General features: G+C 47.1%; 1 protein-coding gene across 1 annotated transcript in view; it reads left to right on the top strand.

The window, feature by feature from the left end:
- Nucleotides 1-6,968: 6,968 nt before the first annotated feature.
- Phgdh (phosphoglycerate dehydrogenase) overlaps nt 6,969-25,990 on the top strand; it is a 28,586-nt gene continuing 9,564 nt past the window's right edge. Inside the window, exons 1-5 of the mRNA XM_051198873.1 lie at nt 6,969-7,209; nt 16,013-16,164; nt 17,514-17,579; nt 19,754-19,808; nt 19,900-19,998. Coding sequence (XP_051054830.1) covers nt 7,072-7,209; nt 16,013-16,164; nt 17,514-17,579; nt 19,754-19,808; nt 19,900-19,998 — 510 coding nt within the window. The 5' untranslated portion in view covers nt 6,969-7,071. The remainder of the gene's footprint in view (nt 7,210-16,012; nt 16,165-17,513; nt 17,580-19,753; nt 19,809-19,899; nt 19,999-25,990) is intronic.

Raw genomic sequence — 25,990 nt, 5'->3', positions numbered from 1 at the left:
CTCTTTCTATGTGTGTGTGTGTGTGTGTGTGTGTGTGTGTGTGTGTGTGTGTATGAATTCACTGGAATGTCTTACAGGCTACAGTCCAACAATGGCTAGTTATGAATGGAAAGTCCAATAATCTAGAAGCTGCTCAGCCCCTTGAGGCTGAGTGTCTCAGCTGGTCTGCTGGGATCTCGAAGACTGAAATGAGGCTAGAGAAAACAGGCAAAGAAAACACCCTTCCTTCTTCCATTGTCCTCATATAGGCTTCCAAAGAAGGCGTGGCCCAGATTAAAGATGGGCCTTCCAGCCTCAAGGTCTGGATTAAAACGTGTGTTGTCTTCCTGCCTCAAAATCCTGGATCACAAGTGTGCCCTCCGTTTTTGGACTGTAGTTCATTCCAGATATAGTCAAGTTGACAACCAAGGATAGCCATAACAATCCACCCCTTGTCAGCTTGATACACAATCATATATCCTTTTGTCATGATTAATTTCCAAGTGAGAAAACAATAACCAGGTCATAATAACACATAAACATAATATAATTGTCCTTCATACAACCACAAACACATTATAAATCTAGAATAGTTGTGATATTCTTGGGAGACATCCTTCCAGTATCTCCAACTTACATATGATAACCATTGATATTCTCTTAATTGATGTTATAACAAATGATAAAGACATTGAAAGAAAACACAAATATCTATACAAATACATTCTTAACAAAAAAGCACTCATTTCAGTTCTGCATCTGGTCACCTGGCCCTTTATGGTGTTTAGAACTACCTTCCTCTACTATCCATTCTATGTTTCCTCCACGCTCTGCAAGCACTTCATCAAGCCTTGGTCTTTTCCTGGAGAAGTGACCATACCTTCATTCCTGTGTCCAGTAACACACCAGATCTAACATGATTGAATTCTCAATGAGAATAGACAGAGGAGTATTCATGAACCCTGATACTATGACTGGTTAGAACGTGAAGGAACTCAGAGAAGTCCATTCAGTGAAAGAGGTGGGGTACCTATAAGCCAGGCCAAGCACAGAACTAATGCCTGGGGCCATCATAGTTGTCCATTTTCAGTGGGATACTTTTGCATGAAGAATTTGCCATGCTGTCCATGTGTATGAATGCTCTGTGCCCTTTGTCATCCTACCTGCATTAGACTATTGTAGTTTTCCATTAACTTTAGTTAATCACAGGGCACAGTAGCACCAAGAGACACCCTAAAGGATCTCTTACACTCCAGACATAATCCTTCTTATCTCCATTGTGGAGAGACAATCCAATTTCCCCATGGGAATCCTGATCTGTCACCTCTCCCAACATTGTTTCTTATTCCCTTTGTTTGTCTGTTTGCTTGCTTGCTTGCTTGGTTTAGTTTGGTTTGGTTTTGGTTTTTTGAGACAGGGTTTCTCTAGCTCTGCTGTCTATCCTGGAACTTGCTCTGTAAACCATGCTGGCCTCAAACTCATAGAGATACAGAAATTGACCTGCCTCTTCCTCCTCCCAAAGGCATGTGACACCACTGCCCAGCTTTGATAGTTCTTTCTTAATCTGTTGATTTAAGGGAATTAAAAGTCCAAAGTGACCAGGGGAAGTCTGAGCTTCCAGTTCAATGGAACATTTGTTGTGGCTCATGGCAGGAGCACTCCCCTCTCTAGAACCAGAACTTCCAGGCTGGCAGAACTTAGGGTTGCAAGAACAGGAAGTAAAAACACTCTTAGCGCATCTCTAGGAATGATTCCTTTTCACCCCATGATTCCTGGAACCATGGATCCTGGCTCTGGGAGAAACAGATTCTCTGATAATGCTCTTATTCACAGTATATGCTGCCGCAGCCCTCCATGCTACTCCCATGTAACTGTGTCTTCAAAAGGCTATCCCAGCTTTCTATCAGGTCAGCTGCTTCAGGATGGTGGGGGATATGGGAAGAGCAGAGGATTCCAAGATAGTGGGCCCACTCTTGCCCTTCTCTGGCTGTGAAGCAAATTCTCTGGTCAGAAGCAACACTGTGTGAAATAAATACCATGTCAGTGGATCATGCATTCTGTAAGTTCATGGATGGTAGTTTTGGCAGAAGCATTACGTGCAGGAATGGCAAATCCATAACCAGAATAAGTGTCTACTCCAGTGAGGACAAAGTGTTGCCCTTTCCATGAAGGAAGTGATCCGATGTAATCAACCCACAGAGAGCCTCCTGCCTCTGCCTCCCAAGTGCTGGGATTAAAGGTATGCACCACCACTACCCTTGATTTTGATTTTATGGAGGGTTCCAGTTAAATACTGTTTCAAAAGTTTAAAAAATATTTATGTATATGGGTGTTTTGTCTGGATGTATGTTCATGCACCCATATATGTTTGCACAGTCCCTTGGAGGCCAGAAGTCATTGGGTCCTGGATACTGCAGTTACAGTTGGTTGTGAGCTGCCACATGGGTGCTGGGAATCAACCCTGGGTCCTCTGAAAGAATGAGTGATTCTAACTGCTGAGCCATCTCTGCAGCCCTAGTTTAGCTCTTCCCTTAAACCTTGGTATAAACTACATCCCTTGAGAATTTTTACTTAAAAAAGCCACATGATTATATGTGACCATTGCAAAGTGTTATTTTTTTTTTTTTTTTGAGAAGCTTACAACTCTAGTTCTTTAACGGACTATAATTCTCCTAACCACCACCCACCAGCTCATGATTAAACCCATATTCTTCCTTATTTTGATAAACTTTGCTTCACTTTATCTTGCCCTTAAAATCTTTTCTGCAGCATAGTCAAGGATGCAGGGTTCCTTAAGTCAGTGCTTCTCAACTTGTGGGTCAAGATATCCTACATATCAGACATTTACAATTCATAACAGTAGGAAAATTACAGTTCTGAAGTAGCTACAAATTAATTTTCTGGTTGTGGGTCACCACAATATGAGGAACTGTATCAGAGAACCACAGCCTTTAAGTAGAAACCCCTAAGTGGAAAGGAAGTGAGCCCCTCTGGCTGCTAGTGACAGTGTTGGGTGGCCTCTCCCTGATGCTGACACCGTCACGAGCTCTGTCCCCACCCTCTTACTTCTTTAGAAAACCATTTTATTTTATCAGTCTCAGCCCAAATGCCATCTTCTCAGGAAGGCCTTCCCTGAACATGATGTCTAAAGGTGACACCCTTCCCCTGGCCCTCACCCTGTCACTCAGCTTCGTTTTCTTCACTGTACTTATAATCCCCACGTTATCTTTTTTTAACCTTTTTGTCCTCAATAGAATATAAATTCCAAGAATTGCAACTCTTTATTTTCAAGTATCAATTTAAGATCTAAGAGAACCCTTGATCCCACCCAGAGCATTCATACACATGGACAGCATGGCAAATTCTTCATGCAAAAGTATCCCACTGAAAATGGACAACCATGATGGCCCCAGGCATTAGTCCTGTGCTTGGCCTGGCTTACAGGTACCCCACCTCCTTCACTAAATGGACTTCTCTGAGTTCCTTCACGTTCTAACCAGTCATAGTATCAGGGTTCATGAATACTCTTCTGTCTATTCTCATTGAGAATTCAATCATGTTAGATCTGGTGTGTTACTGGACACATTCATACACACACACACACACACACACACAGAGAGAGAGAGAGAGAGAGAGCATACATATACATTCCAGGACACACACACACGTCATGCATGTATACATATATACATATATGAATATATAAGATGTGGTCTCTCTACATAGTTTTGACCTTCCTGAAACTCACTGTGTAAATGAGGCTGGCCTCTCACTCACAGAGATCCACCCGCCTCTGCCTCCTGAGTGCTGAGATTAAAGGTGTGTACCACAACCCCCAGCTCCAGCTATATTCAAAGAAGCTTTCCAACTAGCTTTGTGATGAGAAGGGGAAAGGAGAACGGATGTTAATCTAACAGATTGGTGGGACAGGAGTGTCTACTATCTCCTGAACTTAGGAGTGTTGCCTAGGACACTTCTCCTGGTTGAACTGAGTCTTACTCCTTCCTAGTCTGTGGAGGAAATGAGCTATGAAGTGTGAATGGTACAGTAATCTTATAATCAGGATGCCGTGGATAGGGCATGGTGGGGTGGGGGTGGGATTTGCTGCTGCTTAGGGTTGGAACTAACGCTCACCGAAAACAGAAAGTCATATCTTGTTTTGTTATACTTTGAGACTAGATCTCCTGTGCCCTAGGTCAGCCTGGAATGGGCTGGGCTTTTTGTTTGTTTGGTGTTGATGGTTTTGTTTGTTTGTTTGTTTCCCTTTGTTTCTTTGGATATCACTGGCAACCTAGAACTAGTTCTATAGACCAAAGATCCAGCCTGCCTCTGCCTGTGCTGGGTTTAAAAGTGTTTTTGATTTGGCTCTAATCTTCCTATGTCTACCTCCCAAATGCTAACAACACAGCTGAGCTGAAAATAGAAAATTAAGGCTCCTTCCCCCTCTCATCCACAACTCTTATCCCAAGAGTCGTGGGCAGAGCAGCTGGACAGCTGTAGTTCCTGGAGAGTCTCTCTTCCCTTGGGGCTGGGACCAGAGGAGGGAAAGGAATGAAAGTCTAGAGAAAAGGGCAGAACCACTTTCCCAATCCTCCCAAGGAGGTCAAAGTTCCTGTTTAGTGGATGGAGACAATCCTGCAAGCAGAGGGAGGAATTGCAGCATGCTGTTATGAAAGAGATACTCTTACTTGGATTTGCTGTGAGACTGGGGTATAACATAGTATATGCTGTGTATATAGCATAATCAGGGCTCAGTTTACTCAACAGATTCAGTCATTTCTAAAAGAAAAAAAAAATACCATCTAATTTCTAAAGAATAAAATCACTACCTACCCTTGTACTTTATCAGTGACATGACCACCCCACCCCCCACTTAAACACCCCCCCCCCCAGACCTGGCTGGCTGAGAACTCCTGGGCTCAAGTGATCCTTTTGCCTCATCTCTGCCTTACACTATATCTAGATTTAAGTTTAAACTCTTAACTCAGGGCAAGGCATAGGCAGCTCTTGCCTTTGACCCGCCACTAGAATGGCCCAGGTTTGCGGTGAAGCTATGCAACTTGGAGTTTCTGGCTAGGGTTGTAGCTCAGTTGATACAGTGCTTACCTAACATTCACAATGTCCTATATTTGATACCCAGAACCACATAAAAAACTGGGCCTGTAATCAGAGCCCTCCAGAGGTGAAGGATGGGGGAATCAGAAGTTCAAGGTCATCCTCAGAGGCATAGCAAGCTCTAGACTAGGCTGGCATACATAAGAGCCTGTCTCAAAAAACAAAATAAGTTGGGCAGTGTGGCACACACCTCAAGTTCCAGGACAGCCAGGGCTACACAAAAACCCTGTCTTGAAAAATTAACGAATAAACCAACAAAAACAAATTAAAACTCTATGGATACTATGAACCAATAACCCAGAGAACTTTCCACACCTAAATCATCACTTTGTTAAGACTAGAGAGGGTGACTATAACCAAAGGACACTATAGCCACAGATGAAAATATTATAATATAACAGGGCAGTGGTGGCACAAGCCTTTAATCCCAGCACTCAGGAGGCAGAGGCAGGTGAATCACTGTGAGTTCAAGGCCAGCCTGGTCTATAAGAGCTAGTTCCAGGACAGCTAGGGCTGTTACACAGAGAAACCCTGTCTCGAAAAGAAAAGCAAAACAAAAAAAAAAAAAAAAAAAAAAATCATAATGAAACACCTAATTATGTAATTATGATATAATATATGGTAATAAAAAATTCAAAAGGGACAGAGGCTGGTCTGTATTTTCCATCAAGAGCATCTAGCATAGACATTTCTTACTGTAAGTGTTCAGGGTATGTTTTGTTCAAAAGTTAACTTTCTGCATGCTGTGTAATATGGTTTAACACTTGGGGTAGTTAACATGCAAGACAGACTCCTCAGAAACAAACAAACAAAAAGGCATAATTTAAAAATTATAAACAGGGCGTGGGGTACAGCTCACTGGCTGAAAGCCTAAGCTTGTGAGGAAGCCTGTGTGAGTTATGCCTTCCCAGCACAGAAAGAAAATATGTAAATGAAAAGAATTATTAACATTTATTATTAACTTTCTCATTATGTTACTGATTTGGAGCTGACAACTTTGTGACAACTCATGAAGTTCCATTCTGGTTTGTGTTGTTGTCTTCGTTTGTTTGTTTATTTTGTCTTTTTGTTTTTCCAGACTGGGTTTCTCTGGCTATCCTGGGTAGCCCTGGCTATCCTGAAACTTGCTTTGTAGACTAGGCTGGCCTCAAACTCAGAGATCCATCGGCCTGCCTTTCTACAGGGATTTAAGGTGTGAGCTACCATGCCTGGTCTCCAATTTTTTTTTAATTTATTTTTTAAGTTTGAATCTCTGTTTTTGTACTATAATGTGTTAGGCTACCAGATGTATAGGGTTACTTTTTTAATGTCTAACATTGCTCCTTGTACTTTAAAGTAAAAAACAATGTTTAAAAGGGCTCAGGCAAGTCTAAATCAACAGTTCAATTTTCAGAGTCTGAGAGAGAGAGAGAGAGAGAGAAAGAGAGAGAGAGAGAGAGAGAGAGAGAGAGAGAGAGAGAGAGGATGGGGGGAGAGAGAGATTAAGGGAGATTAAGGTGTGTGTGTGTGTGTGAGGTTGCTGGGGATCGAACCCGAGGCCTTTCACATGCTAATTATACTCAGCTACGGAGCTATAAGCACACAGCTCAGTGAAGGAGCCCATAAGAGGAAAGAAGTTGCCATGAGATTTAGTTCTTTCGTGGCGACCGCACATTTCTCAGTTTATTTCAGATGTGAATCAGCCAGTCGGTGTAAATCATGCATGTTAAAGCTCACCAGGTGCAGGTAAGAGATTTGCTGCTCAGAAATTAGTCAGGGGAAAAAAAGTGTGGGAGGTTCTGCCCGGGGAGGCGGAGTCGGCAGAGTTTAAGCATTTCTGACCAATCAAAAGGAGACCATTGGCGCGAGGGGGGAGGATTAAGGGGGAGCGGGAGATCAAGAACCCTGCCCAATCACCGGAGCCAGCCCTGCCTGCATCTTCCTGGCCTGAGTGCGTCTGCCCACCCAGAGCAACTGATCTCGAGGCCTGCTCCAGCAATGGCCTTCGCAAATCTGCGCAAAGTGCTCATCAGTGACAGCCTGGACCCCTGCTGCCGGAAGATCCTGCAAGATGGAGGGCTGCAGGTAGTGGAGAAGCAGAACTTGAGCAAGGAGGAGCTGATAGCCGAGCTGCAGGTAAGACGAACCGGAGAAGTCACCGGGCATCTTTATGGCCAAACCCGCTGACCTCACGGGTGCCAGGGCTACCTCCCCTGTCTTATCAGTTGGTCCCGGGGCCTCCCGAGATTGGGGACCAGCAGAGTGGGGGGGAGGTAAGGCCCGGGGCTGCAGGACGCAAACTTTGCGTGCTGTTTGCAACCGCGTGTTTCTTGCGGGCGCTGCAAAGTGCAGCTGCTGCCATCTGGCACCGCGGGATGCCAGAACCGCTCCTTCGCATCCCGCTGCCTAGCCTGCGGGCTCCCGGTTCGGGGTTCTGCACTCCGAGACTCGTGCATGGGGAGCCGACCCTTCCCCGCCCAGGACAGGCCGCTGGGGTGGAGGCAGGGGGCGCTGGCTCTGCCAATGCCCGTCCTGTGGCATCTGTGGCAGCTAACCGCCTTTTGTCTGATGCAAGACCTTGGCGCTCTTTCCGGGGCTCTGGGCCTCTGGGGAGCGCTCGCGGGATTCCGGGCGGGCCGGGGGTGCAGCCATAGCCCCGCGCCGCCCACGCGGTCTTCACCTGGAGTCGGCCTCCGCCTTCGGCTTCATGCCGATCAGGATCAATTTCACTACATCAGGATTTTGTCCCATGCGCCATCGGGAAAGGTTACTTTTTTCAAGTCTTAGGAGCAAACCTCTGATCGTTATAACTTAAAGCCTTTCCCTTATTTTAAAAAGGGTTTGCTAAAATGGGTGTCGTTGCTCAGATTTTGTGAGAGCTTCACCCCAGTTTCTGCCCTTCCTGCCAGTCTGATCCATCCCAGTATGCTGTCTCCTTCGCTGGCTCCCAGCTGTCCTGCCCCACCCCCAGTTCCACGTGCTCAGGGCCTGCCGCCAGAGCAGATGTGCGCCTCCTCTTGAGTTGGCTGAGAGGCCTTAAACCACAGGGATCGAGCCGGGTCGCACTGGCTGCCCTGGAAACTGTCTGAACTCGTTTGTCGGTTTCTCCCAGTCCCCCTCCTCCGTGGGGCTGATATCCGTGTGCCCAGAAGCCCTTACACGCAGACCTTTCTGGTGCCAGTCGTTAAGAATCTTGTAGGAATCTAGATCAGGTAGCACACAGCTGTAACCCAGCACTCAGGAGGCCTAGACAAGGAGGAGGCCCTCGAGTTGGATCACAGCCTGCTGGGCTGCCTGAGATCCTGTCTCAAAAAGGAGAGTGAAAAAGACCTGGCTGGTTTATGCCTATCGCTAATGAGGTTGAATCGGAAGCATCTGTGTGAGTTCAAAGCCAGCTTGGGCTACAGAATGAGACCTACGGGGGGGGGGGGGGGGGACTGTAGGTCACATGGGAAGCAGCGCTCAATGCTGAGGCAGCTGCTCAGGTGACAGTTCTGAGACAGCCAGCAGTGGCACCATGGTGTGCTGGAGTGGAGAGTGAGAGGGGGACTTGCTGGGGAATGTATGGGTGGGCGTGGCGCAGGATGCGCTGTTACAATGGGTAGTGTCAATGGAGCAATTACTGGCTGGCCTGTCATTCTCACCTCCTGGAGTCAGTGACCTTGGCTCTAAAATCTAGGCAGTGGCTAGGGAAGGCTGTGGGGTGGCTTTCAGAGCATCACTGGCTGCAGTCGGAGGGCGCTGCTGCTTTCCAGTGGCGGCGAGAACCCAAATAAAAGGGCAGGAATAGGGGACATGAGGCAGCCAGGGCCAGGAGCTTGGGGGTGGGAGTACAGTGCTTAAAATGCAAGCTGCTTTAGCAGGAAGGAGGTAGGTGCCAGCTGACTGGCTGACCCCTTGAAGAGGGGTCAGCCTTCAGTCCGCCTTGGCAAAATACCCAGAATGCCAATTAATCTTGGCTAACCAGTAGAAGGGCCCTAACTTCCACTCTGCCTCCTTACTTTATCTCCTCCCCAGAGTAGTCTGGCCATGTCTCCTCCCCCTGCCCCCATCTTAATCTTTGCAATGAGAAGCAAGGGTTAACCCCCTTGCAGGAGCTGGCCTCTGCTGCTTCATATCCTTAGCAGGGTGTTTGCCCTCAGCCCAGGAAGGAGATACTACCATTCTCTATTTCCCCTAGTGACACAATGTCAATCATCAAGTCATGCTCAGCAATGCTGGTAATGTCTTATTTAATATATAGGGTGTCGGTTATGTGTGTTGGAGTGGGTGTGAAGGTGCATGTATATGTGAAAATATGAGTATAAAGACACAAATTAGAGGTTGGCTTAGTTTTCTTTTATCAACATAACCATTATTTGAGACAGGCTCTGACAATGGTGTGTGTGTGTGTGTGTGTGTGTGTTGTGCATGCATATAGCTGAGTCCTTTGTAAAATGGTTACTTTGTAGCTGAGATTCAGAGAAACACAGCATGCTCTGGGTGTGAAGTATGACCGTGTAAGCCCCCTCTCCCCCCAGTTAGGAAGCTGGAACATCAGGAAGGAAGGAAGGAAGGAAGGAAGGAAGGAAGGAAGGAAGGAAGGAAGGAAGGGGGATGCAAAGGCTAATACATTTAATCCCAGCACTCAGGAGGCAGAGACAGGTGGTCTCTGTGAGTTGGAAGCCACCCAAGGCATTTCCTACAACCTAGAGAGCACTAAGTGGTAACAATAATAAACATACCCACAAGGCCAAGCCCATTCTCTTTGGGAAGAAAGCATGTGTGGACTTGAAGAAAGGGAGTGGAGATAGCTTTCCACTGAGTTCCCATAGTTTTTCTGGAACAGCCATAAATCAAGCAGACCAATGGCCTGGTGTTTCCTAGCTCTAAAGCCTGGGGGTAGGGATGATGAAATTTGTAGGCAAATGTGGAACGTGTGCATTCCAGATGAAATTGTAGGCAAAGGGCCATGGAGGTGCTTCCATTCCTTCCCACTTTGTTAGTGCCAGAGAGGAAAGGGGGGAGGGGGTAGCAGGATTCAATTTTGAGAGCCTTAAACTTAAGTTATGTCCCTTCCTCAATGTTGGAGCACATGGATAGTCCTGGGATTATAGGCCTGCATCATGCATTCTAATCTGAGCACTACACTAGGAGTCGTTGGGTAGTTTGTATATGTAGAGGACGGAAGGAGCACCCTGGAGGAATCTTTAAAGGATGAGCTGTGTCTTAGGGAAGGGATGATGGCGTTTAGGATTGCGGGTGTTTAGGTTTGAGTGCTTGGTCCAAGGTGGGTTGACTGGTAGCCTCAGTATATTTGTACTAAATAAGCCAAGGAAATGGCTTCTAGGTGATGTTTCAGGCGGCAAACTCTGAGCAGTGTTGGCTCTAATGTAGGTTCTGGACCCGTGGGACAGCCTTGGATGCCCATCTTGGATGCCAGTTTTACTGGAGGAGCTTCGGTTCATCGGAGCCAAAAATTGGTTGGCACTGATGGGTAGAAAGTACAGGGCAATGGGCCCACAGAGCAGACCCAGCCAGAGAGAAAAGAGCACCATTTGCCACGCTTGTCCTTGGGGGCTGTCACAAAAAGTGTGTGGTTGAGGCCTCTACACCCTCTGCAGCTGCTGATTCCTGTTGGGCAGCAGGGGGTAGGGCATGGGGTGTCTCAGACTGGGGCAGCCTTGGAGGGAGTACTGAAGCCCAGCAGGATGGTTGGACAGGGTACCTTGAGCAGGGCAGGGCCTGGGATTTGGCTCATCGCAGCATCAATGGGTGGAGGATTATGACTCGGGTGGTCTGTACCCAACTTGCTCCTCACCCGTGCTTGTCAGTTGAACTTAGATCCTTGTTCCCAGGTTGGCCAGTTAGTTCAGGGCAGGTTTAATGTTTTAGTGTGTTACCAGTTGCCTAAAAGTGTGCTTGCTGGCTGCAGAGGCTTGCTGAGCTCCCCCCCCCACTGCCCAGTCCCCCCCCAAAAAAAAAGGCTGTGTAGGGTTCCCTCTCCTCACATGCTACCCTCGGAATGGTCAGTTTTCTTTTTACCAATAGTAAACCTGGAATGAGCATTCAAAAGTTTACTTTTGTTATGTGGATGTTTGGACTGCTTGTATGTCTGTAAACCACATGGGTGCCCTAGTGCAAAAGGAGGCCAGAAAAGGGAATTGGAACTTTTGGAACTGGAGTTACAGATGTTTGTGAACCAACATTTAGGTGCTGGGAACGGAGCCCCGCTCCTCTGTAAGAGTAACCAATGTCTTAACCACTGAGTCATCTCTCCAGCCATGGGAATGGAACATTTAAAATTCACCTATTTTCTTTTGAGACAGGGATTCACCATGTACCCAAGCCCAATAGCCTCCTATGCCTGCTAAATTTACATTCTTGTTTAAAATTCTCTCTTTCTCTTTCTATCTAGTTATCTATCTCTATCTCCCTGTGTGTGTGAGATTAGGGGTGGGGGGGGGAGGGAGGGCAGGGGTAACTTTCAGATGTTTTTTTCTTCCATCATGCAGGATCCCAGGATTGTGCAACAAGCCTTTTTCACCTGAGCCATCTCACCAGCCCTCGTTTTGATCGTTTGTCGTCACGGTGTAGCCCAGGCTAGTCTCAAATCTGTTAGCAATCCTCAAGCCCTGCATCCAGGCTCTGCTTCCCTCTCTTTACACTCAGGTGTTGCTTTGAAGGAATGATTATTTTTGGTAGTTCATGGAATTTTCTTCCCATGTGAAGATCATTATCTTTCTTTAGAGTTTTGTTGTTTTGGGTTTTGTTTGTTTGTTTTGTTTCTTTTCAAGACAGGGATTCTCCTGGAAACAGGTTTCAGCCTGTCCTGGAACTTGCTCTGTAGACCAGGCTGGCCTTGAACTCAGAGATTCACCTGCCTCTGCCTCACCAGTGTTGGGATTAAAAGCGTGGACCACCACCGCCTGGCTTCCTTTCATTCTTTTTATGAGGTTTTTCTCCATGTACAGGTTTATACTTAGAATATGGCCATTTTCTTAGTTTCTGGGATGTGTCTTCCTTATAAAAGACATTGTCAACCCAAGATCTTAAGACAACCCAATGTGCACTTTTCTCTAGTGCTTTATTTTAAATGTCTTTAGTTCATCTGAATTCTGGAAATCTAAGCATTTTCCCTCTAAATCTTCATAGTATTGCTATTCAGCCTTTCCTCTCCCCTTCTGTTTGATTCCTACCTTTATAAGTTCCTGCTTCTATGAGTGTTAGTGTTACTGTTTGTTTTGAAGACAATGTTTGATCTGTCACCAGGCTGGTCTTGAACTTACAAACTCCTGATGGAGTATTCAATGGTCTCACCACACCATGAATCATTTTCTGTTGATTTCCCAGTGTGTGTCTTAGGTTTCTCCTGGTCCTTCCAACTTTTTCTCCCTTTTCAAAGCTTACTGGAGATCCTTAATCATTCTTATTGATCAAGTTGCTGTAATGAATGTTTTAGCATCAGCAGGCACTAGTCCACACCTCGGATGCCACTTGGTGTTCTAGAGGCATTTGTCTTTGTTCTGTCTCTGTCTTTATGGCAGCTGGCTAAGTGAGAAACTGAAGGTCGTAGACCTGTGTGGGGACCTTAGAGGTGTCCCAGGAGGAATCATAATTTTGGCAGTGACTTTGTAAATGCTGCATTTGGGAAGTGGCTATGAACTTGGACTCTCAGACCTGAGCTCCATCCCAGCTTCTTCCAGGGTTGGTTGGGTTATTATCTGTAACATGGAAACCAAGAGTTAGGCTATTGAGAGACACAGGGCTGATGTAAAGTACTCTTTTAAAAAAGTCACTATCAGCAGCTCCCTACTCCTCCAAGTCAAGGTGTTTTCCAATTTGGTTTCTGTGCCTACCTGGCTGTGACTTGGACCTTATCATTTTGGCACCTTGATCCTAGCTCTCTCAGTTATGGCATCAAAGATGCCAGTTCTTGGGACTGACTTTAGATCTGTAACAGTGACCTAGTTCAGGTCACCTCAAAGCCTCTGTTTCTTGAGCTGGAAAATAGGGAATAACTGGGTCTGCTCTTGGAGTTGTGGTGAGAGATGCTAACATGTGGCTTAGGTACACAGCAGTGAGGCCAACAGGGCTGTGGAGAAAAGGGGGGGATGCCAAAAATAATATAGGTACATGCTTGAATTAAAAAAAAAACCATTGCTTTAAGAGTGGGGATCTTTAAGCCTAGGAGATCAGACTCTGCAGGTCAACTGGGGGCATCTGAGGCTGGGGATGTAGGGCTGGTTGGCAGAGGGTTTGCCTAGCATTACAGGATTCCGTCCTCGATTCAGTCCTCGGCAGCTCATAAACCAGGTGTGCTAGTGAGTGCTGGAAATCCCATCACTTGGTAGGAAATGGAGACAGAAGGATCAGGAGTTTAAAGTCAGCCTGACTACACTATGAATTCAGAACCAGTCCAGTCTACATGTCTCAAAATAAAGGGGAGAGGCTGAGATGGCGCTTCTGAACTTCTGAAAAAGAGATCAAATATCCCATACTAAGGGTCAGAGCAATAAGGAAGTGTTAGGGAGCAGACATCAAATCCAGTCAGAGAAAGGGGGGTTCTTTTCTTAGGGGGGTGGGGAGCCAGTGTGGCTGCTCTGTGTGCCAGGAGCAGTGTGTTTTTCTGACTGGGCTCTGGCTAGCATTGGGCTAGGGTTCCACAAGAAGTCCGGGCACCCTCTTGGCGCATGCTGGTATTGGCTGTACTACTAGGGCAAGTGTTGGCAGATTTTTGGTGTATCTGGATGGTTTCTTGGTCACTTTACCTATCAACGACCTAGCCAGTGGTAGAAAAGAACTGGGCCCCGGGAATGTGGTGGAGGTTTACAGAGCTGAATGGGTTTTAGTGGGGAGCAGGCATGGCTGGGTTTGTGTTTCTTATTTGCAAAATGAACATGGAATCTCCTACTCTGTTGTCTAAACCACAGCCATTAAAGGGCTTGAGGTGCCCTTCAGGTGGCCAGATGGAGCTCTGCTGACCAGTGAGGATGGCTGAAGCATCAAAAGCCCCAGAGAAGTGATTCTGTAACTGCTCCTATTCTTTTTGAGGGCAGGGTCTCATGTTCAAGGTCTGAACTGGCCTTGAATTCTGCCACCCCTCCCCCAGCATAAATGCCCTCTGCCACAGCACAAGCTTCATTCACCCTCTTTCCCTAGCAGAGATCAAACAGCTCTGTTCTTTCAGCTTTTAACCACTCTTCACTTGTCCCTCAATTCCTGGCTTGTGCACAATCAATGCAGTGTGGGAAGCTCACCCTAGGGGACAGATTCTTGGGCCTTTCTCTCTCTGTCTTCAGAATTCATGCCTTGGAGAGATGCAAGAAGGCCTTCATAGGACCTGCCAGAGAGCGCCTCTGAGGGCCATTACTCCAGCTGTCCTTCATTACTTGTGGAGTTTAGGCAACTTGTCGAAGTGGCCTGCCTGAACTTTGGCTTCTGGGGCTTGGTGTTTTTTTTTTTTTTTGGGGGGGGGTTGTCTGTTTGTTTGTTTGTTTGTTTTTTGGTTTTTTAAGGCAGGGTTTCTCTGTGTAGCTTTGGAGCCTGTCCTGGAACTAGCTCTTGTAGACCTGGTAGACCAGACTGGCCTCAAACTCACAGATATGTGCCCACTTCTGCTGCCCAAGTGCTGGGACAGCCCAAGTGCCACCACCGCCCGGCTTGTTTTTTTGTTTTGTTCTTTTTGTTGTTGTTTTCCTAGACAGGGTTTCTCTGTGTAGACCAGGCTGGCCTCTTTTGAACTCATAGAGAAATCCACCTGCCTCTGCCTCCCAAGTGCTGGGATTAAAGGTGTGCACCACCATCAGCCAGCCTTGGAGCTTTTTTATGCACATTTGTTTTGTTGATGTTTGTTTGACCTATTTTTATTAACTAATTAATGATTGGAGGTTGCTGTCCTCAAACCCATGATCTTCCTGCCTCAGGCCCCCATATGCTAATGTTACAGTCATGTGCCTGTCCCCGTAACCAGTTGCTTAGCGCCTTTATAACATTTTGTGCTGGCCTGAGGCCACCCACGTAAGACAGAGTAAGGACTTTTCCCACCTGCTATGACTCGTGGGGTTCCTGTTCTGTTCTTACTTGAGAAAGACAGTACATAGGATAAGATTCTGAGTGATGGCAATTTGGGGGTCTACCTTGGCCCAAGTGTAGCAGCTGTAATGATGAATTTGTGGCCTTTTCACATGTGTGTTTTTAGTGTGCTATTGCCTGAGCCTCCGAGCAGCTGCAGATGGCATGGCTTAGGCTCATGTCCCTCCCCTCTCCTTTCCTGTGGGTTCTTGTCTCAGGAAACATTTTCGTTTCGGCAAGCATTGTCCTTCCATTCATAATGCTTACTCATTCAGCCAGCCTGCATTTACAGACTACCTTCCAGGTGCCTGGCCCAGGGGCTTGAGTGGAATCAGATTCCACCTCTGCTCTTCAGCAGTCCAATGCAGGAAGTGATGCACAGGTGATATACCTACCTGTCTTGTTTGCTTCCCATACACCTGAGGCTGGAACCCACATCCCTCTCTGATAAGTGATGAAGCTTAGAACTGAACCCCGGCCAGGCTGATATAAACAGATATTTCCTTCCTTTCTTTGGAATTCACCTTTGGAGCAAGGCCACATACAGGAATGTTAGTGTGTATGGAGCTGACTAGGACATGTGTCTGGTCATACTGGATGGGTTATCCCTTGGCCACAGGTACTGGAGTACTATCTAGGGAAAGATGAAGCAGATGTCTCGAGACGGTAGGCTGATGATGGAGTGTGCTGGCAAGGCACTTGTGTCTTACAACTAGTATCAACTCCGAGTCAGATCTGTGTAGGTCCTAATCTACATCACCCTACCGTGTGCCAGGAAGGCAGAGCTGCCTGTGAGTGGCCATTCATGCCAAACGGGAACACACCTGAGGCCTCAGGTACCTCACAGAACAAGTGTATGAACCCGGATATTTCTTCCTCTGCCCAGGACTGCGAAGGCCTTATCGTCCGGTCTGCCACTAAGGTCACCGCTGATGTCATCAACGCAGCAGAGAAGCTCCAGGTGGTGGGCAGGGCTGGTACAGGCGTGGACAATGTGGATCTGGAGGCCGCCACGAGGAAGGGCATCCTAGTCATGAAGTAAGTTATGGAGGCTGCGCATGGGTGTGGACACCAATAAAAAGAGGAAGAAATGCTTAAATGAGAGCTGAGTGTTAGGTCCCGAGTCTCTGTGATTCATGGTGACTGGTTAATTCAGTTTGGTTGTTCCAAGGCTGTGGTTTGCAGTCTCTGGATGTGGAACTTGCAGGGCCCACACATCTATCTGTAGCTTAATGTGGGAATCAGGAGACAGTAGATGAGGTTTCGCAGGTTTCCTGCTCCAGTCTGGCTCTTCTGTTTTTGTGAGCTCAGTGGCCCCGCACCCTGTACAGATGCACATGCTGTCTTGGTGGAGTGACATCCCATCCTGTATCTTCCTTCATTGCCTTGAACTAGTCTGATGCAAAGATCCCAGCCTCTCTTCTTGCACTCTAGTCCCTGGAAGAGAGGGGTCCCTGTTTGTTAGTGCTGTGTTTGTAGAAGCCCAGGGGCAAAGATCATGGCTAGCATGCTACTACAGGCACCTGGGTAGTATAGCTAGCTATTCCTGGCCCACTTTGCTGACTCTGAGTCCTGCTATGCCTCCCTCCATTCCCCCCCCCTCTTGGGAGGGGAGGGAGGGGTTTGTTGACAGAATGACTGACAGAGGTCGGTCCCTGATGGTGGAAATGTTAAAGGATAACCCATCTACCTACTCTCTAGTCCTGCATAGTCTGCCAGCCCCTGTCCTAGCCGCATGCTAGGGTGAGAGCTGGAAGCTCTGTGGTCTTGCTAGAGTCCTTGTCACACTCTTGGGTCCTTTTGTGTTTTTATAGTCTCTTAACTCTTTATAATCATCATTTCTAGAAATGAGCACACACCCAGCAGAGGAAGCAGGAGGGTGAATATGTTAGGTTTGGGGAGTTGTCAACATTTCTTTGCTGTTTTGTTTTGTTTGTTATCTTTGAGTAGGCTTTTTCTTAGTTCAAAATAGATTGAATAAGAAGGAGAATCCAAACAGGTAGAGATAAAAAAACGTGAACTTTGTTCCTGATACAAGCCAAGTGATTTTGACGTGATGAGGGTTACCAGACAGCAGGCTGACCTGAAAATCATAGATTTGCTTAGAGGCTTAACCCTAGGAAGGAGCAGAGGGTCTTATAGATGGATGGGCCCTGAAATGAAAGGAAGAGTGCTTAACCGAACCACCCATCCACCTTCCTGTCACCTGAGGTGCTTCCCTGCCTCACTTGCCTGAGGGAGGGTTTCTGCCTGGGGACAGCAGGCCCAGGTAGACTGGTTCTTAGGGCAACAGAGTATCAGAGAAGCCAGCATGGGAGCTTGAGGCTGGAAGTGTAGGATGCTGGGTTTGTCTGGGCCCACTGACCTCTCTTCTGTTGGGTCTTTAGCACCCCTAATGGAAACAGCCTCAGTGCTGCAGAACTCACCTGCGGGATGATCATGTGCCTGGCCAGGTAAGTTCCTGACTTCTTCAGAGACCCAGCCTCCTCCTGGTAGGTCAATGATTACCACTTGGCAAGCAAACAGACCTAGAAAAAAGGTATGCAAATGCCTTGTAGTTTCTCAGGTTGTTTGGAAGTAGGCACGGAAAGATGAATGCTAACTCAACTCCAAGCTCACAGGGAGTGTACACACCATCTCCCTCCCCTTCCTCCTACTCATGACCGCTCCTCACACCCACTGGGCTGCTCCTTCTCTTGTCCCCAAACCTTAAGGATGCTTTCTGTACCCTGTAACCTCAAGCACCATGTGTGTCCAGGTTGCTGCTAACTTGTTAAGTGTTAAGATTTTTGGGTTTAACTCTTGTTAATTCATTCAGGATACTCTGGTTTGGGCAGCTGGGCCATGGCCCCCAGTGTTTACCTGACGCTGTCCTCTAGGCCTATGTTGTAACGCATGGAATAAACATCTGCCTACTGTCCATATACCTATCAGTGGATTCCTATCTAAGGGAGTCTTCTGGCCAGATTCTGGGATGTGGGCCTCCTGGGGGGACAGTCTGGGGACCAAGTAGATGGAGCATATAATATGTATGATGTCATCCCAACCATCCAGGCGGTTGCTTGGCAGACAGGACACACTTCATAGGCATTTCTCAAGTTTCTCATGTTGCTGTGATACAGGCTTTCTAGTAAACCGGTCCTGAAGCTGTTCTGAGTCCCATTTGAAGAGCCAGGCAGCCAGCACCCCTGCCTGGGGCCTGAAGCCTGCCTGCTGTGACTACACCCTTATCTCATCCCTATCTTCTCCCTCCTGCTGGGGGAGTTAACCTTTGCTCTAACTTCTCCCAGGATTCCTTCAGACCAGTGCAGACTTTGCACTCACTGGTCAGTGAGGGGAGGATGGGGTAAGGAAACTGCAGGGACAGCAGAAAAGTCTCAGCTAGGAGGGTCTCCAGGTCTCCCAGGATATCTGACCTGTCTTTAATGGAGGGATTGAACGAGCTGCATGCCCTGATTCACTTGCACTGTTAAATTCGGTGACATTTTTGTCTGTGGAGTAAAAGAAGTGTCCCTCAGTACCACTTCCTGACTTCCTGACTCTCCCACTCCCACCCCTGAGGTGGAAGACTGGGAATGGTTTCCCTCCAATGCCCGGGCCAGCTTATCTACAGGAGTAGGCACTGTGATTTAGAAAAGGCTACTCACTCCCAGCATCCCTTGCTGATGTCTCTCATCCAGGCTGAGTAGAAACTGCCCTACTGGTGCCTGACTGGTAAGCTAGTGGGTGTTCCCCTCTTCAGGCTGCTCTCCTGTGACTGGCTGAGTGGTTTAGCCCAAGTGCCCCCTGCTGGCAGGAATGAGCTCCTTCGTTCAGATGAGTAGTGTGGACCGGAACACTTCTCATGGAGCCCAGCCCACCAGTCATAGATGTGTGTCCGATACACCATTCCCCATCTCTTCTTTGTCTTCTCAGATGTGATCTTGGTGACATCTCCATCAATCTATGTCTTACCCTTAAATTCTAACTTTGCTCCAACTGCCACTCTCTCTGTTTGATCCAGAAAACAAAACAACACAAAACATGGCGACTCAAACCTGCATAGGAGTCAGTAGGAGATAGTCTGTGGTTGTGCGGGAGATGGGGGGAGTAGGCAGGAAGGTGGGAGACTTGTGGGAAGTATCAGGATCATTTAGGGCAGAGTAGAAGGGTTTGGACTATGGTGCCCATCTGCCTCACATTAGTTCTCTTGAGGTTTAAGGAGAATAACCAGCTGCCCTTTCCTTGAAAACAAGAGACATCATCAAGAGTGGTCCTGATGAGGAAGGAAACAGTTCTTGGAGTCATCTGAGCATTTGTCCCTGTAAACTGGAAGTCTGGCCACTGCTTACAGGAGAACATTTGCCAAACCCACTCATTCTCCTTGGTACTTCAGAGGTTGAGGTAGATCAGATTCCTTCCCCAGCCTCTCGGCTAGAGACAGATGTCCTGTGGTTCCCAAGTTAGGTCCTGCCAATGTGCTTGCTGTCCCAGCTCCCTGTTCACACAGTGGCCCTGAACCTGAGCCCCATGCCCTTGGTGAGTGTGGTTCCCAGGAGATTGAGTGACACTGGTGGCTGTGTTGACCTGTCCTCACACCTCTTCCTAGGCTGTAGGGTGAGTCACTGAACCTGCTGTATTCTTGCAGGCAGATTCCCCAGGCAACAGCTTCGATGAAAGATGGCAAATGGGACCGGAAAAAGGTGAGCTGTTGCCTCGTCTCACCCATGTGGGCGCAGCACCCAAGCCCCACTCTTGGTCCTTACTTGGGCATCTCTGCCTGTCTGGTTGCAGTTCATGGGGACAGAGCTGAATGGAAAGACGCTGGGAATTCTTGGCCTTGGCAGAATTGGAAGAGAGGTGGCCACCCGAATGCAGTCCTTTGGGATGAAGGTAAGGGGCTTCCAGACTCTGGGCATGGGTCTTCCTGAGGTAGCATTGGGGGAGAGAGCTAGGCTTTGTCATCTGTGGTTCTCTAGAACTGCTTATTAAGTAAAGTCAGGTATAACATGAATAGTAAAAACCCTAGGACAGATATTGTGCTTCAAGCTGAAGATCAGAGAAGCAAAGCCAGCAGCTCTTAACCTCTACCTCAGACTGAAAGGTGATCCTGTCTCCATGAATCCTCAGACTCCTTCTACCTAGATTGAACTGAGCTCCTGCCTTGTGTTCTCTCTAGTGCTGGGATTAAAGGCATGACCTCCGTTTCTCTTTTAATTTATTTATTTATTTATTTATTTATTTATTTATTTATTTATTGAGACAGGGTTTCCCTTATGGCTTTGGAGCCTATCCTGGAACTAGCTCTTGTAGACCAGGCTGGTCTTGAACTCACAGAGATCCAAGTGCTGGAGTTAAAGGCAGGCACCACCACCGCCTGGCTGACCTCTGTTTCTCTAGTAGACTGATTCACTCTCATGTACCTAGGGGTGTCCTTGAACTCCATCTGTCTCTGTCTCTAGAGACAGGGATTAAAGATATGGCCACCACTGCCTGTCTGTCCTTTATGACTAACTAGTGGCTTAGGTGTGTGGCTAACTAATGGCTTAGTTCTGCATTCTGATCTTCAGGCAAGCTTTATTTGTTAGATTACAAACAGTATATTACTACAGTTAAGGAGAAAGGGACCACTGACCTCTCTATGGGGACTTTGAACTCAACCTACTTGATACAGGTCCCTCAGCTCCTGGGTATCAATAGCCCCGAGTCTCAATCAGCCAGCAAATGTTCTGTGACACACATCCTTTCCCGTCATACCATAGGACCTCCTGGTCTTGCTGTGTCTCCTCTCTGATAATTTAGAAAACAAACAGATTTATAGCCTAATGTCAAAGACAATTGTCCTTCTGTCCTTCCTAATTCCCTTACTCTCCCAGCAAAGATTAAATGTGCTAGTAATTGGGCATGGTGTCATATGTCTATAATCTCAACATTTAGGAGCCTCTAACAGGTGGCTCATGAGTTCAAAGTTACCCTGGGTTACATACCAAGATCCTTTAAAAAAAAAAAAAATGTGTGCTTGTTTTACATGTCCTGATACAAGGAATCACTAGACCTATCTCAGAAGTCACTGTGACCCTATCTTTTCCAACTCTGAGAGCCAGGAGATCCCTGGCTGGATGCTGGCCGTGATCAGTACATGTCCGTCCGCTCAGATAGGCCAGATAGCCAAAGGCAGTTGAATGGGTGCCAGCGGGCATTCCATATTTAATGTGTTGTTGAGGGAATTACAGGGATTATGGGTCACAAAGTAGCCAGAAGGCTTCATTCAGTGAAACGTTAAGGAAATAGTTTTGACAGTAATCAGCCATCCCAGGTCTGGGAACCCTTCCTTACAAAGAGCTATTACAGAGTTTCCCTTGCCCTCCTATCTCAGCACTAGGGTGGAAGTTACAGCTTGAGACTGACACCCAGGATTTGTAAGGGTGTGCCTAAGGACTCACTGAAGGGGTGATGACCCAGACCCCTCTCCTTCACTCTTCACCATATTGCATTAAATCACACAGCTTCCTAAAGTCTCAGGTATGGGTATATACTGGGTCCCTGAGAGAATGGGCCTGGCTCAGCGGGATCCGTTGATCGTGAAAATCAATCTCAGCACAGCCCCCTGCAGGTGGAGGGGGCAGAGGGTGCCATGAGCCAAGAATACCTTTTCCTCCTTCCTCATCTGGGAGAACCAAGGTCAAGATTTAGCCCATAAAGAATTCTGAGCTACAATCTAAGGTCCATGTTTATGTAGTAGGAAGCACATGGAACCAAGCAGCTGAGCATTTCATTGACATGTGGTGGCTTGGGGACAGACAGTAAGGTTCTCCACCACCCCATGACTTCCATTGTCCCTGGCATCAACACCCAGGCTTTTCTAGCTGTAGAACATCATTCCCAGGAGGCCTTGGCAGTAGCTGAATCTAGCCAAAGAGCCCCAGTTTTGTTTCCTGAATAATAGTGGTGAGAGGGAAGCCCTCTCCGCCACCTGGTACTGCCCAGGGCTCCCCAACCTACAGGTGTCGCCATGTGGGGCCTTGAGCAACAATGTCAAGTAGTAATAGATACTTCTCAGGCATGTGTTTGTTTCAAAGAGATGTCTAGAGCCTGCTCATTTCAGTGTTGGTCTGTATCTTTGAGAGTATCACACACAACATGCTTGAATGTGTTTAGGATAGAATCTAAAGTATATAGTTCAGGCTAGCCTCAAACTTACAATCCTCCTGCCTCAACCTCCTGAGTCCTGAAATTATAGGCAGGCACAACCATACATAGCCATGTTTAACTATAACCAGGGCTTTTGAGGGTATGTTGCCTTTACTTAGGCCTTCTGTCTGGATGTCTCTGGAGGGTCATTCGTGCCTTGGTTTTGAACCACTCTTTGTAAACTCCTAAAACATGGCTTGTGGTGTACTCCTCCACCAGGCCTCTTCAGCACTCCCCTGCTCAGATGACCACTCTGCACTGTTCCTGGGCTTTAGTGAGTGTCATCTTGGGGCAGAGAGATTCTGTACCATTCAAGCTCCTGTCTGTCCTCAAAGCCACAGAGAACAAGATAACCTAGTTCTAAGTATCTAGAATAAGGATCACATTAAGAAATTACATTACTCTGTGTGTGTGCTCTTGTGCAAATGTATGTATGTATGCACACTCACAGTAATGCACATATGCACCATGGTGCACATGTGGAAGTCAGACAGGCTGAGACCTGGCTATCTCCAGCATATGGGTTCCAGGGATCTAACTCAGGATGCCTGTCCTTGTAAGGGCCTATGGCTGCTGAGCCATCTCACTAGCCCTGAGAGAGAACAATCCTTATGAAGCTCATTTTCAAACTAGACTTAACTTGGTTCCCTTTGAAAACAATAATTTAACCCGCAGAGCATGAACATTTATAAATACCTTTTTACACCTAAACTTTTTTTTCCATCCTGTAATGCTGCTTTTTTATTGAATAACAGTATCCTTTGCTGTACAGAGCTTTTTAGTTTCATAAGGTCCTACTTTTTTTAAAATTTTTTAAATTTGTTTTATATAACAAAGTCCAACTTTTTAAATGTGGAAGTTTTGTTTGATTTGTTTTGGGGGTATTAGGCCTTGAACATAGAGCCTCATATAATCTGGCACTGGACTATATCATCAGCCCCTTTCATTATTTTGTCTTGAGACAGGATCTTGCTGAATTACCCAGGGTAGCCTTCAACTTATGATCCTTTTGCTTTGGCTCCTAAGTGCTAAGGTTACAGACATGCGCCAGGATGTCCAGTGAGTGCTTTAAGCACTGTTTTAATTATGCAATAAATGAGTGCATTCATACAGATAACTATCTCCTGCATTAGCCTCCTAGCATGAGCCTCCTCTCAGTGGCATTAGTTTGGCATATGTCACCCCAGACTACACTCTCTGTGTGTACATGGAATATGTACTATGCCCAGAGAAGTTTGTAGGCCTTCATATGATGTTGACGTAAAAATAGAACTGGACCTACGATGTTTTTACATTTGGTGGTGGAATGCTGTAGTATGGGTTATTGGCTACTCTACCAGTGATGGTCAGTGAGGTTTCAGCAAAGCCTCTTCCATAGTCTCCATGGGGATAAGCTGCATCCCATGCCCCAACCCCCAGCATGGTAGAGGGATTCATGTAGGGTTCAAGGAGGGCTCCTATCAGGCTGGTGGGAATTGTCCATGATGGCACAGAGCTCTGCCTTATTCACCATTCTCACCAAGAACCCAGACCATGCATCATTTGTGGATACCAGAATGCAAGGAGAGGTAGTAAGAATTTAGCCAGGTGGGGTAGAGCCTGTTTGTAATTCTAGAGACTGAGTGGGGAATCAAGAATTCAAGGCTATTCTGGGATCCTCCTGCTTCAAGTATACAGAAGAATTAAGTCCCAGAAGACACAGAGAGGATGGAATGGTTGGGCATCCTAGCAAGATATTTAGCTAGAATATATATCTCAATGTCTGTATGGGGGTCTAAAAAGCACAAATTTGGACTTTTGAAACATTCATTAAAAAAAAAAAAAAAAAAAAAAAAAAAACCTTTGCAAAAACAAATAGTGCAGTGTTGTGTCTGGAAAAAGCAGTATGACTCTACAGCATTGAAGAAGAACAGATTCCAGGACAAGGTCGGGGGACGTGGACACTACAGGTCAGCTGAGTCATCAGGCCCTACACTCTGTTGTTACCTTGAACCTTTCTTCAATGTGTTGCTAAATAGGAGCCGTAGTTATTAACTCAGTTTGTTAGTGCTGGCATATCACAGATGTGTAACCAGGCCCAGGCCAGCTCAGAGCAGGGCCAATGCTTCCTTACCAGTGTCTCAGGGGGACCCCATCAGCATCTCTTAGCAGTGTCTTTGTGACCAGCGTTGTGATGAGTCTGACCTCAGCTCCCATGGCCCTGGCGGCCATTGGTGTTTCCTGACCAGCTTCTGTTTCTAAGAGTGACCGCATCGGTTGCCATGCTCGCAGGACTGAAGCCCAGCAAGGTCGTCTACAGGCTTAAGACAGTAGACTAGGAAGTGAGAGTTCGTTCAGGTGTCCTGGTTTCCAGGGTCGCCGCTGTGTCCACCTGTGACCCATGTTAAGTCCCTAACGGCCACACACAGAGCTTACCTCAGAAAATAATTATTACTGCTATTTTATTTCAGTCTCTTACATTTTTTGGTAAATTGTGTGTGAGTGTGTGTGTGCAACGGTGTGTAGAAGTTAGAGGACACACATGGGAGTTGGTTCTGTCGCTCCACCATGTGGGTGCCTGGGATCAGACTCAAGTGGTCTGCCTTGGTGGCAAGCACCCTTAGCCACCAAACCATCTCACTGCTTCTGGCACCTAGAATCCTTAACTGCCCTAGAACAGTGACCTTCATGCCCCTACAGCCCCATGGGACAAAGGCAGGAGTGAGGAGGTGGCGTCGAGGAGAGCTGGGGGTAGACACTGGGCCTTCACCTAAGCGGCTTTGAGGTAATAGTTTTTGTTAACCTTGTGTGTAAAATCCATTGCAATGGTGGGAAGAGTTTGGATGCCAGCTCTGCTTGGCCGTTTTAACTTCAAGGCCTCAGTTCTCCATCTTCTATTGAGCCAAAAGAGCCCTGGGGCTGGAAGATGACCCTTCCAGCTCTGCCTTCTGTAACACCCAGCAAGGTGATGCTGGGACCATTGAGGACAGACACATCATGTCTTAGCTACTTTCCACCTGTTCTAATCAAAAGCAGGCTTGTGGAGGAAAGTTGATTTCATTCAACAGCTCGCAGTCCATCATCCAGGGAAGTCAGGGCAGGAACCTGGAAGCAGGAACCCAAGGCAGGAACTGAGGAGGCAACAGAGGAGCGCTGCCTACTGGCTTGCTCAGGCTACTTTCTTATACCACCCAGGACCATCTGCCCAGGGGTGGCATTGCCCACCGTGAACTGGGCTCCCCTACATCAGCCATTAATCTGGACAATATCCCACAGTCTTGCCTATGACCAATCTTATGTGGGATTTGCTCAATTAAGATTCCCTCTTTCCAGATGTGTCTGTTTGTGTTGAGTTGACAAAAACCAACCAGCATGCTCCCCAGCTCCTGTACAGCAGGACAGCTTAGCCTTTCCAGGACTTGTAGGAACCAGGCAGGCATATGGCTGGCTTATGAGCCTATGTTATTCTGTCCACTTTGGCAGCATTGTCCTAGTGTGAGAACTCTAGCTCAGTTCAGCTTATGCCCTAGTTATCACTGAAAATAGCTGAAACAGGGCTTCTCCCTCCCAGCTAGATTCATTCCTGGCAGTCACCTGCAGATAAATAGATGCTATCTCTCTATGAGGAAGAAACTGAGCGCATGCCCTCTGGCCTCTGTGGACAGTGCTCGCTCAGTCCTTTACCAGCCCACTGCCCAAAAAACCCAGGCACCTA

This window comes from Phodopus roborovskii, unplaced genomic scaffold (assembly GCF_943737965.1).
Source record: "Phodopus roborovskii unplaced genomic scaffold, PHOROB, whole genome shotgun sequence".
NCBI classification, from domain to species: domain Eukaryota; kingdom Metazoa; phylum Chordata; class Mammalia; order Rodentia; family Cricetidae; genus Phodopus; species Phodopus roborovskii.
Note: the sequence above shows the minus strand (reverse complement) of the source record. Positions and strands in the feature narration are given on the sequence as shown.